The sequence below is a fragment of the Anolis carolinensis genome, unplaced genomic scaffold, assembly GCF_035594765.1.
Source record: "Anolis carolinensis isolate JA03-04 unplaced genomic scaffold, rAnoCar3.1.pri scaffold_14, whole genome shotgun sequence".
NCBI lineage: Eukaryota > Metazoa > Chordata > Lepidosauria > Squamata > Dactyloidae > Anolis > Anolis carolinensis.
In genome coordinates this window covers 6,361,606-6,375,279 of record NW_026943825.1, presented here as the reverse complement: position 1 = coordinate 6,375,279, position 13,674 = coordinate 6,361,606, and the positions used below count along the sequence as shown (strand labels likewise).

Genomic DNA, 13,674 nt, shown 5'->3' with positions numbered 1-13,674 from the left:
AGTGCAAAGGTTGCGAAAACAATATGCCACATTAAACAAAATGTATTACGGGCAACATACACCAAGAAAGCTATTCATTTAGCCACTGTCCAAAAGTGTCAGAGCTGAAATTTCAGAGACCATACCTAAGCATTTCAAAATGCAAAAAACACACTTTAAAAAAAAATAGTCTTTACCAAAAATCCATTGATACATTAGAAAAAAAATAACTTGGCAGTACATGTAATACGCAGAATTCATTTGTTTCTATACTTTGGACTTTAAAGCAAGATATAAATGATGGGGCAGTCTGATGACATTGGTCGAAAAAGGCTGTAGTCCACATTGCTGCACTCCAAGTATTTCTACAGCACCAACAAACAAAAGCAACTATGGGCTCTTACTTCTCAAGGGACAAATTCTAGCACATGACTGTCAGCTGGCCCTCCAAAATGTAGTCATCCGTGTTCCAGCTTTCTCTGCAGCCCTACTCCCTTAGAAATCCTCACAACCCCAAATCCTAAAGCAAAAATGTATTTCTAACTACAATCTGCCCAAATATAAATTCAAATCTGTACTACATGGTTTGTTAGAAGCAAAAATCATTCTGTTGAGATGTGCTCCCTATGAAGGTCCATAATTTTTTTTTGAGGGGGGGGGGGGGGGGCGGAGAGACTCCAGGTATTTAAAGCTAGAAATGTCGTGAACATTTGAGATGACATTTTGGTTTGGTTACCTCCACTGAAATGACAAGAAAGATTAGCCAGCCTAGGAGGTTCGGATGACCGTTCTGTACGTGGCAACAACAGAGAAAGGGCTTATCTGACCATAGGAGTACTGTAATAAATGCGGATCCCAGACCAAATGGAGGCCAGTACAATTTCACATTGTCACACACCTTGAAGAAATAGGAAAGCAATGCTATGCTTCCGTGGAGGGCACTATAAAAAACCCGGAAGGATCAGCTCCTGTTCTAAAGCATCCTCCTCAAATTTCATCTCTCTAAATATTATCTTCACCAGTTTGTGTGGCTAAAAAGTTAAATATAGAAAAAACAGTAAGTACGGAGGCAGCATAATACGTTCTTCATGACATGGAATTCACATTGTATTTTGAAGCACGTGGTAAACATTACTCAGATCAGAGAGAATCAGGCTGTGAACGAACCAAAAAGCAAAACAACAGCAACAAAATAGGCTAGAGTTATTTCCAACATCCCAACGATGAAGCTTTGGTGCAGTTGTAAAACAAAGGCATTAGAAAACAGTTTGTAAAAAAACCCAACGACGACGGTACAATCTCTTGCCTTGTAATGTAACAGGATTCATCAATGCCACTGAGAGATTGTTATCTGAAATGAAGACCAATTGAAGCACACTGGACCTGAACAGCAAATAACAGTGTCTGAACAATTTGCCTCTGAATTGTTCCTTCAGTATAAACACCAGAATAGCAACTTCTAGTGCTTGGAAGTTATTCCTCCCAGTTGTGTGTGCATACAAACAAATATAGTCCATCTGTGCAACTTGCCACTACAGTGTTCCCTCACCACTTCATGGTTCGCTTTTCGGTTTTTTAATAAACACTAAAATAATAGTATAAATCATAAAATAATATTATAAATCCCTCTTTCTACTTCCTTCCTAAGGGGAAGCCTAAGGAAGGAAGGAGAAGCCGAAGGGAGAGAAAAGGAGGCTGAAGCAGGGCTTGTTTTCACCTCACAAGGCATGCACGTGCTTCAGAGGCGAGGAGGGAGCAGTGAGATTGTAAACAACACAAATATAGCATCCCTACTTCGTGGATTTTCACTTTTCGCGGGTGGTCCTGGAACGTGACCCTGCAATAAGTGAGGGAACACTGTAATTGATTCAGATTGTAAGAAACCAAAAGGACACAAAATTAGGGGTTGCTAAAGTCTACCCCAATTCAACCGATAATCCATCTGAATTAGCATCCACCTGTATATAACAATGAGCGGGGATCGTATGGATGATAAACACTTTACTAAAAATGTGGGCCTAGAAAAGTATATAAAGTACACTTACAAAAAGCTGGTTGTCATGCAAGCACAGGTAAAATCCAAACGGGACAAGGTCTTCTTAACTCTCCAAATAGGGATCCACACACAGTTTGCCAAACAGTGATATTGCTGCAGCTAAAGAGCAGTCCGAATCATTTCAGCAATCCGTCAAAACCAAAAAAATGGGAGCACACTTCAATGTCATTGAAGAAACGTGAAATATCTGAAACGGCCACTTCAATAACATTCACCAAAAAAGCTAATTCTTCTTCAACCATTAAGTTTGTAGAACGAACTTCTGTTTGTCATTTGCTCAAAGCAAGAACCTATTCTCCTTATTGCAGGGGGAAAAACAGTTGACTGGATTCATACCTTCAGGTTAAGGCCATGGGTAAACCAGGTTGAGCATTCTGCCTCAGAGTTAGGCTTGAATTCAGTTTCCAGAACCTCCCATATGGAGGAAGATTTCTCATCCCAAGATTTAGGATGGCTCAGGAGCCCAGCGAAGACATGGGAAGACTGTGGGGGTGGCAATAAAAAGGCAAGGCTTATCTGGAAAAAGAGTTAGGTTCTTTTGCAAAATGAATGGCAAACTCAGTGGCAGCAGCCACCACAGTGACTGCTCAAGTGAGTGTGTTGGCTCTCGCCAAATTTTGTTCTTCTACTGAGGATTTCATAGGAGCAGTCATCCCCGCAGCAGCCGGACATGCTAGGTGAGGTATCATCAATGTCAAACCTACAAGGTCAGGGAAGAAACACAGATATATAGGCCAGATGAAGACCATCGGTTTGAATTGCAACAGTAATAGAAAGACAACCACAAAAGGAGTTGTAAGCCAGAGACAGGATGGCAATAAGAACAAAGCCAATTCTCCCTTTCAAAATAATTATCCTCATAACTATGTCACTTTTTTATCCTCAACAGAGGACATTTTTTCACTTATAGTTTATCTAGCTAAAGAGAACAGTAACACATGAGTAAGAACAAATTAAATACAGTAAAGTCTCACTTATCCAACATAAATGGGCCGGCAGAACATTGGATAAGCGAAAATGTTGGATAATGAGGGAATAAGGAAAATTCTATTAAATGTCAAATTACATGATGATTTTACAAATTAAGTACCAAAACATCATGTTTTACAACAAATCAACAGAAAAAGCAGTTCAATACATGGAAACATTATGTAGTAATTACTGTATTTCCTAATTTAGCACCAAAACATTGCAATGTATTGAAAACATTGACAACAAAAATACTGACTTCTAAAAGGCAGACTGCGTTGGATAAGCGAGACTCGACTGTACCCAATTTTTATGAAGTCTCTTCATATCAAGGTCCAACCTGAACATCTTCCAGAAACAATCCAGCGTTTTTCAGTAAGAGCTGCGATTTTATCACAATTATTTTCAAACGACATGCTTTACACATAACTTTAAACAAACAAGCAAGGAATTAGTTCTAGCTCATCAAAAGAGACAGCATTCCTACCCATCTAGGAAGCTCCCCGGACACCTTGAGACCCTCCCAATTCTTACTTTGTGGAGAGGAAAAGAATTAAGCCAAATTCTTACTGTAAAGCTTCTCTGAAGAACTGGTAGGCCCCATGATTGTGTTTAAATACTGTTAGCATGACTTTCTTCATCTGTGTGCTGAGAAAATCAGGGAGAGAATAAGATCAAAACAGATAGAGGTGAAACTGAACACAGCTCCTTCTTGTTCTCTGGAAGACCAATAATTTAGGGGAATTCTCAATTATCAGTTCTCAAGGACTAACTGCCACTCTGAGTCAAAGTGAAGAAGGGGGCCAGGAAGACATTATTCCACCATTGTCAATATAACAATATATATATTATGCTATATTAATAATATAATATATTGTATATACATATAATATTGATAATAATATTATATAGATTAATAATAATACACTATTATAATTGCATATTTATATTACATGTAATATTACTAATAATATTGCAATATGGTGGTGTAGTACAATATAGTAATATATAATGTTTATATTGTGCTATAGTAACAATATAATATATTGTATGTACATATAATTTGTAAGCCGCCCTGTGTCCCCTTTGGGGTGAGAAGGGCGGGATATAAATGTTGCAATTATTATTATTATTATTATTATTATTATTATTATTATTATTATTATTATTATTATCTGTTAGGAGAGGGTTACCATCTCTCTCACACCAGATTGTAACTTCTGACAAAAATTAAAAAGAAAGGCTGTACAATACAGAAAGTATGCACACTTACCCATTTGCCACAAGCTGAAGTATCTGTATAAGAAATTTGCCCAAGCCTTTCCTTCTCACTTTACTTTCCAGCTGCACTTCATAACTGGGGAAAAGCAAGAGAGTTAGGCAGAGAAGTGTCAACCGCAAAATATATATTGTTTCAAACTTTTTAATACCTTAAAAAAGTAGTTGCAAATTGCTCTGTTGGGTGATTCTAAAACCAATGGACATAATGTATAAATCGGGCAAGATGGCAGTATGGGCCAGGGCAGGACCACAAGATAAAAATAGACATAAAGCCAGGGTAAAATGTGACTAATAGCAAAGAACTTGGCCAGGATTACACCATTTCAACTTACTATATAGCTATCAGGCAGAACTAATAAAAGTAAACACTATAACAAAATCAAAAGGAGCAGGTAAAGTGCAGAACAGAAGTCATGTAGTAGTCAAGGTGGCGTCTAGGGTTACAGAGTAATCACTTCCAGAAGCCAATTTGACCCCAAGTTTTCATTTAATGACTAAAGTGGTGTCTAGGGCTTCAAATCAGTCATTTCCAAATACCTGTTGAAACCACCAAGTTTTCAAGTCCCTACAAAAAGATGTTATTGATGGAGCTAATCTTATCTCTTTGGGTAGGGTTCCAAAAAAAAAAAAAAAAAGGGGGGGGGGCACATTAGCATTCCAAGTAAAAAGACATACCAATAAAGGACTTCCTCTCCACATTCCACATCAAAGCGGAAGTGTGAGAAAGCCACAGGGAGGGAGCCGTCTTCCAGAGCTATCAGGTACCAAGCGCGGTCATCTGTCATCTCATCCCGTTTCTCCCGGTCCTTCCATCCCCATTCACTCTGCTCATACCTTTAAGTGTAAGAAAACATAAAAAAGAGGGGAAAACTAACTTTGTAATCCTTTCCTTCAGATTGGCTGAACAAAGGAAATGGTTTAGATGAATGGTTTAGATTAATGCTAACCAGGAGAGGCAAAGAAAAAGTGTATACATGCAGAACCTTTTCTTGACAATATGGTAAAAGGACCCAACTTTGTAGCTGTTAAGAGGGATGGAAAGCTATAATAATAATAATAATAATAATAATAATAATCCAGACTGACAAAGTTCTGGAACACAACACACCAGACATCACAGTTGTGGAAAAGAAAAAGGTTTGGATCATTGATGTTGCCATCCCAGGTGACAGTCGCATTGACGAAAAACAACAGGAAAAACTCAGCCGCTATCAGGACCTCAAGATTGAACTTCTAAGACTCTGGCAGAAACTAGTGCAGGTGGTCCCGGTGGTGATCGGTACACTGGGTGCCGTGCCAAAAGATCTCAGCCGGCATTTGGAAACAATAGACATTGACAAAATTACGATCTGTCAACTGCAAAAGGCCACCCTGCTGGGATCTGCGCCCATCATCTGAAAATACATCACACAGTCCTAGACACTTGGGAAGTGTTCGACTTGTGATTTTGTGATATGAAATCCAGCATATCTATCTTGTTTGCTGTGTCATAATAAAATAATAATAAGTTGTTTATCTTTATATCTCGCCCCATCTCCCCAAAGGGACCCAGGGTGGCTCACATGGGGCCAAGCCCAAAAACACACAATAAAATACAACAGTATAAAATACACAATATAAAATACAATAATATAAAATACGTCACAATCACAGTAAATCAACAACACAGTTTCAACAGAGTAAAAAGCATGTTGTACTATTCCAGGTATGTTGTACTACACAGAACACACAAATTATCTATAAATTCTGTTGGCCATCCACACGCTCCCCACCGAGAGTGGCCAAAAATAGCTTGCCATTGCTAAGAGGAAGGTTATTTTGCAGCAATTTACAACTGTGGGCTCACATATACACAGCACTTATAGAAAGTCAGACCACTAATCCATCCAGCTTGAATGGCAGTCATCCTTCAGGATCTCAGGACATTACTTTCCCAGCACCCCATCCTTTTCAGCTGGAAATGACAAGGACTGGACCTGGAACCATGTTCACAAGTATGTCCCGTACCAGATATTTTAGTCTTCAGCTCACAGAATTCCTGACTGTTGGGTAAGTCAGCTGGAGCTTCTGAGAATTACAAGTCCAAAACAACTAGAGGACCAAAGTTCGGGAATCACTGCCTTATAACCTTTGAGGAAGACCTTTCTCTCGTCCTACCCATCTCCACACCTGTTGCAAAAAAAAGCTCCCAGTACCTCCCATTATCCCTGAGCATCCCTTAAGGCCTTACAAGGTTTGCATGTTTGTTTTGGTTAGTTCAAAAGCCCAGTCGAGGGTTGCCGGGTCCAAGCTGGATACGCGTTTACACTCGATGGAGACATTTAATCTGCAACGAGACAAGAGGATAGATGGACAGGGTGTTAAGACCTGGATTGTGAGCCAGGAGATGACAATTTGTATCAGGGGACAGTAGCCTATGATTTAGAGTGAGCGAAGTATTAACTGTAAAACTTGTAAATCATTCACAATAAGAGAAAAGAGACTAGAGGGTTAAGACGTGAGCCAGGATTCCATTTCCTTTGGCTTCAAAGAAGGGCACAGAATTTTTACTCACCCATTTCTGTCATATTTCTTGAAAACTGGGAAGGCTTCTAAGGGGTCTCCCAACTATGGAAAAGAAAAGACAGTCACTAGAGAAGGGAAAAGACTGGTGCCTGAAAAGCGGCACAATGTTTTATTATAATAATAATAATAATAATAATAATAATAATAATACTTTATTTTTCTATCCCGCCTCCATCTCCCTGAAGGGACTTGGGGCAGCTGACATGGGGACCAAGCCCAACAATATACAATAAAATACAAGGATATAAAATACAACAATATAAACATATAAAACATTATTATCTCTGTTAAATGATGTGATTTTGGCAATTAACAATTTGCTTAGGAAAGAATTTTTAATGTTGCATTTTTTATTGCTATCCAATTATTTGTTTACAATACAGTTATTATTTATTATTTATTTAATTAATTTATATACCACTCTTCTCCCCCAGGGGGACAGTTGTGCTTTAAGAATTTGATTTGCCTTTTAATATTTTTAATGTAATTTTTAGGTTAATTTGTCTAAATCCCTGCCAGTAAAGCAGCATGAAAAATTATAAAAAGTTAATACTATCTCTCCAAGAAGTGGAGGAAAAAGAAGGAACGGGACCTACTTTATTTGCAGCTTCCACTTTGGCACAGACAGCATCCATGGCTGCCCTCTCTTCCAACCGCTTCTGTTTCTTCTCCTTGCCTTTACTTGACTTCCTCTGAAACAAGAAGCGTTGAGATGTTTAAGGCACATCCCTCCAGAGCACACATGGTATGGATCTATATTGCATGCTCAATACTTAAGTATTAAATGTGGCTTCTCAAACATGAACTAAACATCCCAGGGACACACAGCTTTAAGAATTTTATGGGAAAGTCAGTGATTCGCCAACTAATGAGGGGAGATGGACCAGATGAACACCTACAGAACAATTCTATAACAATACTAATAATACTAATAATAATAATAACTTTATTCTTATATTCCGCCACATCTCCCCAAAAGGACTCAGGGCGGCGCACATGGGGACCAAGCCCAAAATACACCATAAAATACATCAGCAAAAGGCATTTAAAACATAAACATATAAAAACATGGGCATATAAAATACAATAAAAACATACTCAACTGACCAACAGACCACACCTGCCTCCAACAGACATGAACTCCCCCTCCCATCCTGGACCCCACACAGAGATAGATAGATAGATAGATAAAATTTGCGACATTTATATCCCGCCCTTCTCACCCCATAGGGTACTCAGGGCTGCTTACAAGTTATATGTACATAGGTAAAGGTAGGTAAAGGTTTCCCCTGACATTAAGTACAGTCGTGTCCGACTCTGGGGGTTGATGCTCATCTCCATTTCTAAGCTGAAGAGCCGGCGTTGTCCATAGACACCTCCAAGGTCATGTGGCCGGCGTGACTGCATGGAACACTGTTAACTTCCTGCCGCAGCGGTACCTATTGATCACATTTGCATGTTTTCGAACTGCTAGGTTGACAGAAGCTGGAGCCAACAGCAGGCACTCACTCCGCTCCCCGGATTTGAACTTGGGACCTTTCAGTCTGCAAATTCAGCAGCTCAGCGCTTTAACACACTGAGCCACCGGAGGCTCCGTATATGTACATACAATATATTATATTATTAGCATAGCACAATATAAGCATTATATATTACCTATATTGTACTATACCACTATGCTGCAATATTATTAGTAAGATACAGTGAGATAAATCTCGGTCAACCCATGGATTATGCCAAATGAAATAATGTCAAGCAAAGGAAGCTAGTCTGTATTACAGATAATAAATAAAATCCCTTCAAAAGGTAGTCAAGGGTGCATTTATTTTGCAACCCTGCCAACTGAAACTGGCCTTAACCTACTCAGCCTTTTGCAGAGCAATGTAGAGTTTAAGCCAATTAAAGCTTGCTGACTTTTAAAAAGTTGTGAATGAACGGGTGCGTGCTACATGCTGTGTTTCCTAATTAAGCATCATTTTGGCAAGTTGGTGAGAGGACTTCTAACAACACTGAGCAATGCCAAGAACCTCCAAGCTTGGCATGGAAGAGGGTTCCCCTGCCCTCAATTTAGAAACTGCTCCTCTACAGCAAATGATTAAAAATATATAATGCAGCTTAGAGAGCAGCGGATAATAAAGCCCCAGAAGAACAGAATACAACCCTCTGCTTAAGGAAACTAAAGTCCCAGAAGAACAGAATTCATAGAATTATAGAGTTGGAAGAGAGCACATTGGCCATTTAGTCCAACTACCTATCATACAGGAAAAGCACAATCAAAGCACTACTAACAGATGGCCATCCAGCCTCTGTTTAAAAGCCTTCAAGGAAGGAGCCTTCACTGGACTCCGAGGCAATGAGTTTCACTGTTGAACCGCTCTTACAGTCAGGTAGTTCTTCCTAATGTTAAAGTGGAATCCCTTTCCTATAATATCACAAAACATTCAAGGTGTGACACAAAATACAAAAAGTGAAAAACAAAACATCGGCAATAAACAGTCAACACAACATCATAAATTCACAGTACCCCCCTGGTTAAAAACTGTAAAATACAGCAAATGCTGTAGATAAAACAGCAGTATTCGACCTCAGAATTGTAAAGTGCTAAAAAAGAGAATAATAATGAAAATAAACCTTTATTTATATACCGCTCCATCTTGAGAGGACTCAGGGCGGTTTCCAGCATGTACAAAACAGTCAGTTATCAAAACAACGTACAACGGCATGAACGAACAAACATAATTAAAAACAATATCATAAAACAGCAGAACACTGATCCGAGTTCTAGTTTCCAGCCCCCTGCTCAAGGAAACTAAAGTCCCAGAAAAAATTATCCAGCCCCCTTTTCTACAGTGCCAGTTTTCCCCTCCTGCCCGGCTGTGAGCCAACAAAAATCTGCCTTGAAAGTCTTGCTATAAAAAAAAATCCAAGGTTTGCTTTTGAAGCTCTGTAAAGTTTTGCCAGGCTGGTGAGTCAGTGAATACCAGTGGTTCAGAGCCAAAATAGTGCATTTAACCTCGATGCAACCCTTCAACTGGCACTAAAGTTCAAACAAGGACAATCTCCTACCTCGCACGCTCACCACATGTGCAGTTGGCTAGGAAGTAAATTCAGTCTGAGCATAGCAGAAAAAAAGTAAGGAAGGAAGAGTGCCAGGCCGTGACCTGCACAAACAGATGGAAGAAAGCACTGCTCCTGCACATAAACACAAAAACACACCTGGCACAAACCAGACAATGGTCCTGTGTGTGTATATATGTATAGCAAAGAACATAGATTGTGAACATATGCCAAATGAGAAGAAAGACCATTAATTCAGCCTGCTTGCTGGAAGGGATGAGAACAAACTGTTGCAACCTCTCCTCACATCCTTCAGTCCTGCACTTACTTTAACTGGACAAAAAAGTACCAGTCATTTTATTCACCCATATCAACAGATGTCAGGAGAGAATGCTTCTGGAACATGGCCAGACAGCCCGGAAAACACACAGCAACCTAGTGATTCCTGCCATGAAAGCCTTCGACCACACAACTCTTCCCTCTTTCCCTATAAATAATAATAACAACAACAATATGCACGGTAGTCTAAAACTCTACGTGATGTGTGATTTATAAACAGAACCTAAATCTTTCATATGCCTTGGCCTTGTCCTGATTGTTGTACCTCATACTTGGTGAAGAAGACTCTTATATTTAATTTTTTTTAAATGAGTTGAAAATTTAGACTGAAAGTAACAGATAACATGAAGAAAAAGCAAGTCTATATGTTTTAAGTTACTGATAATAATATGTACTCAATGTCAGAATTAACTGGCTGATTGACTAATGTAGATATGCATGTATACATCAAAATTATTGTTACAGTAGAGTCTTGCTTATCCAACATTGTGGATTATCCAATGCATTTTTGTAGTCAATGTTTTCAATATATCGTGATATTTTGGTGCTAAATTTGTAAATACAGTAATTACAACATAACATTACTGCGTATTGAACTACTTTTTCTGTCAAATTTGTTGTATAACATGAAGTTTTGGTGCTTTATTTGTAAAATCATAACCTAATTTGATGTTTAATAGGCTTTTCCTTAATCCCTCCTTATTATCCAAGATATTCGCTTATCCAAGCTTCTGCCGGCCCGTTTAGCTTGGATAAGTGAGACTCTACTGTATATACAATATATGACATTAGTAAAACTGATATAAAAATATTATATTATAAATGAGGGCGGGGGCCAGGTAAATTACCTTGGAGGGCCGCATCCAGCCCCCGGGCCTTAGTTTGGGGACCCCTGCTGAAATAGCCATGTCTTCAGCTGTTTCACAAAGGCAGACAGGGTTGGAGCCAATCTAAAATCATAACCTAATTTGATGTTTAATAGGCTTCTCCTTAATCTCTCCTTGTTATCCAACATATTTGCTTATCCAACGTTCTGCCGGCCTGTTTATGTTGGATAAGTGAGACTTCTTGGCAGGGGGTTGGACTGGATGGCCCATGAGGTCTCTACCAACTCTACTATTCTATGATTCTATGACTCTACTGTATTATTACCGTGCTTTCCCGAAAATAAGACAGTGTCTTATATTATTTTTTGCTCCCAAAGTTGTGCTAGGTCTTATTTTTAGGGGATGTCTTATTTTTCCATGAAGAAGAATTCACATTTATTGTTGAACAAAAAAATGAACGTTTATTATATACTGTACAGTAGTTGTCATCACAAACCAACATAAACAAACCAGACAAACTATGACTCCTATCAAGAATTTCTTGTTACTACCATTATTTCCATGTACAACACTCTATGGTACGTACATTTACCAATCCTGCATGCTCTGATGTTCTGTTCAGCGGGCATGCTTCCAAACAAAAACTTTGCTAGGTCTTACTTTCAGGGGAGGCCTTATATTTAGCAATTCAGCAAAACCTCTACTAGGTCTTATTTTCTGGGGATCTGTTATTTTAGGGGCAACAGGGTATGGGAATAGGTAAGGTAGGAAGGGATTAAAGTGCTAAGAAATAATGTCTCGGTGAAAGGGTCTATCATGTTGGTGAATTAATCAAACACACACTGAAATAGCCATGTCTTCAGCTGTTTCACAAAGGCAGACAGGGTTGGAGCCAATCTAAAATCATAACCTAATTTGATGTTTAATAGGCATCTCCTTAATCTCTCCTTGTTATCCAACATATTCGCTTATCCAACGTTCTGCCGGCCTGTTTATGTTGGATAAGTGAGACTCTACTGCAGGAGTCCCCAAACTAAGGCCCGGGGGCCAGATGCGGCCCTCCAAGGTCATTTACCTGGCCCCTGCCCTCATTTATAATACAATATTTTTATATCAGTTTTAATAATATAATATATTATATATACATATGATATTGATAATATTATCATGTTATACAATGTAATACTAATAATAATACCATATAATAATATTAATTTCATGTTATATATTACATATAATATTACAGTATAGTGGTATAGTTCAATATAGTAATATATAATGCTAATATTGTGCTATGTTATATATTGTATGTACATACAGCCGCTCCGAGTCCGGGGTGAGAAGGGCGGGATATAAATGTAGAAAATAAATGTAGTAAATGAATAAATAAATAATTTTAGACTTAGGCTCGCCCAAAGTCTGAAATGATTTAAAGGCACACAACAATAACAATCCTAATTAACTTGACTATCTCATTGGCCAGAAGCAGGCCCACACTTCCTATTGAAATCTTGATAGGTTTATGTTGGTTAAAATTGTTTTCATTTTAAAATATTTTATTGTTCCTTTATTGTTTTTTTTTTGTACTACAAATAAGACATGTGCAGTGCATAGAGATTTGTTCGTATTTCTTTTTCAAATGATAATTTGGCCCCTCAACAGCCTGAAGGATTGTGGACCGGCCCTTTGCTTTAAAAGTTTGAGGACCCCTGCTCTAATGTATTATTATTATAAAACTATTTCTATTCTGCCCTACCTCCCCCGAAGGGCAGATTCCAATAAACAACGCCTCCATAAAACAGATAAATATTGGCATAGAATCCCAACAAGACCCCACATACAGTGTTACAAACCTAACATCAAATTAAACCCTGTCAAGGAGGGCTTTGAGGCCATCTGTCAGGAGGGCTTTGAGGCCTGGAAGAAGGGGGTTGGACTGGATAGCCCTTTATTCCCATTGTGGTTCTATCATTCTATCCCAGGCATGGGCCAACTTGGGCCTTCCTTCCAGGTGTTTTGTACTCCAACTCCCAACATTCCTGACAGCCTCAGGCCCTTTCCTTTTCCCCCTCAGCCGCTAAAGCGGCTGAGGGGGGAAAGGAAAGGGCCTGAGGCTGTCAGGAATGGTGGGAGTTGGAGTCCAAAACACCTGAAGGGAAGGCCCAAGTTGGACCATGCCTGCTCCATCCCCATTTCCCCCAAGGCCTGCCCTTCCACTGGTCTCCTTCCTCCATTTACCTCAGACACAGTCCCTTTGCCTCATATTCCCCGCTCCCAAAGAAGCCTAGGCCTTACTTACTCCCATGGCGATGGCGACCAAAAGGCCCCCCGTCTCCTCAGATTTTCCTCACAGAGACTTTCCTTTCATAGGCCGCTACTGCGCCTGCGCGGGCAGCCCAACCGCACCTGACGCACCAGCGTGGAGGTAAGGAAACATGTCAGTCCGGGACGGCGGGGGTGTGCCTGCGCATGCGCGGCAGGGTGAAAAAAGGGCGGGAGGGACGTGAGGAAGGCTTCCCGAGGCGCATGCGCAGAGTGGTGGCTGAAGGGGGGGCAGGGAAAACGACGGTTAAATGGAGGCGGGAAAATGTGGCGCGCATG

The 13,674-nt window shown here is 39.6% G+C and overlaps 1 protein-coding gene across 1 annotated transcript; it reads right to left on the bottom strand.

Moving 5' to 3' along the window:
- Window positions 1–633: 633 nt before the first annotated feature.
- Window positions 634–13,538, bottom strand: naa40 (N-alpha-acetyltransferase 40, NatD catalytic subunit). The gene is made up of 8 exons (XM_008122464.3): window positions 13,373–13,538; window positions 7,447–7,542; window positions 6,840–6,892; window positions 6,516–6,611; window positions 4,961–5,119; window positions 4,278–4,361; window positions 3,575–3,652; window positions 634–2,735 (listed from the first exon to the last, which is right to left on the bottom strand). Exons 1-8 carry the CDS (start codon window positions 13,376–13,378, stop codon window positions 2,594–2,596), a joined length of 714 nt encoding a protein of 237 aa, XP_008120671.1. The 5' UTR covers window positions 13,379–13,538; the 3' UTR covers window positions 634–2,593.
- Between the last annotated feature and the right edge of the window lie 136 nt (window positions 13,539–13,674).

What these genes read in the sequence shown, in the direction of transcription:
- naa40 (XM_008122464.3), bottom strand. An exon ending in AAGTGGAAGCTGCAAATAAA is followed by an intron (nt 6,893 to 7,446) that starts GTAGGTCCCGTT and finishes TCTTTTCCATAG; the next exon opens with TTGGGAGACCCCTTAGAAGC. An exon ending in GGAGAGGAAGTCCTTTATTG is followed by an intron (nt 4,362 to 4,960) that starts GTATGTCTTTTT and finishes GCTTTTCCCCAG; the next exon opens with TTATGAAGTGCAGCTGGAAA.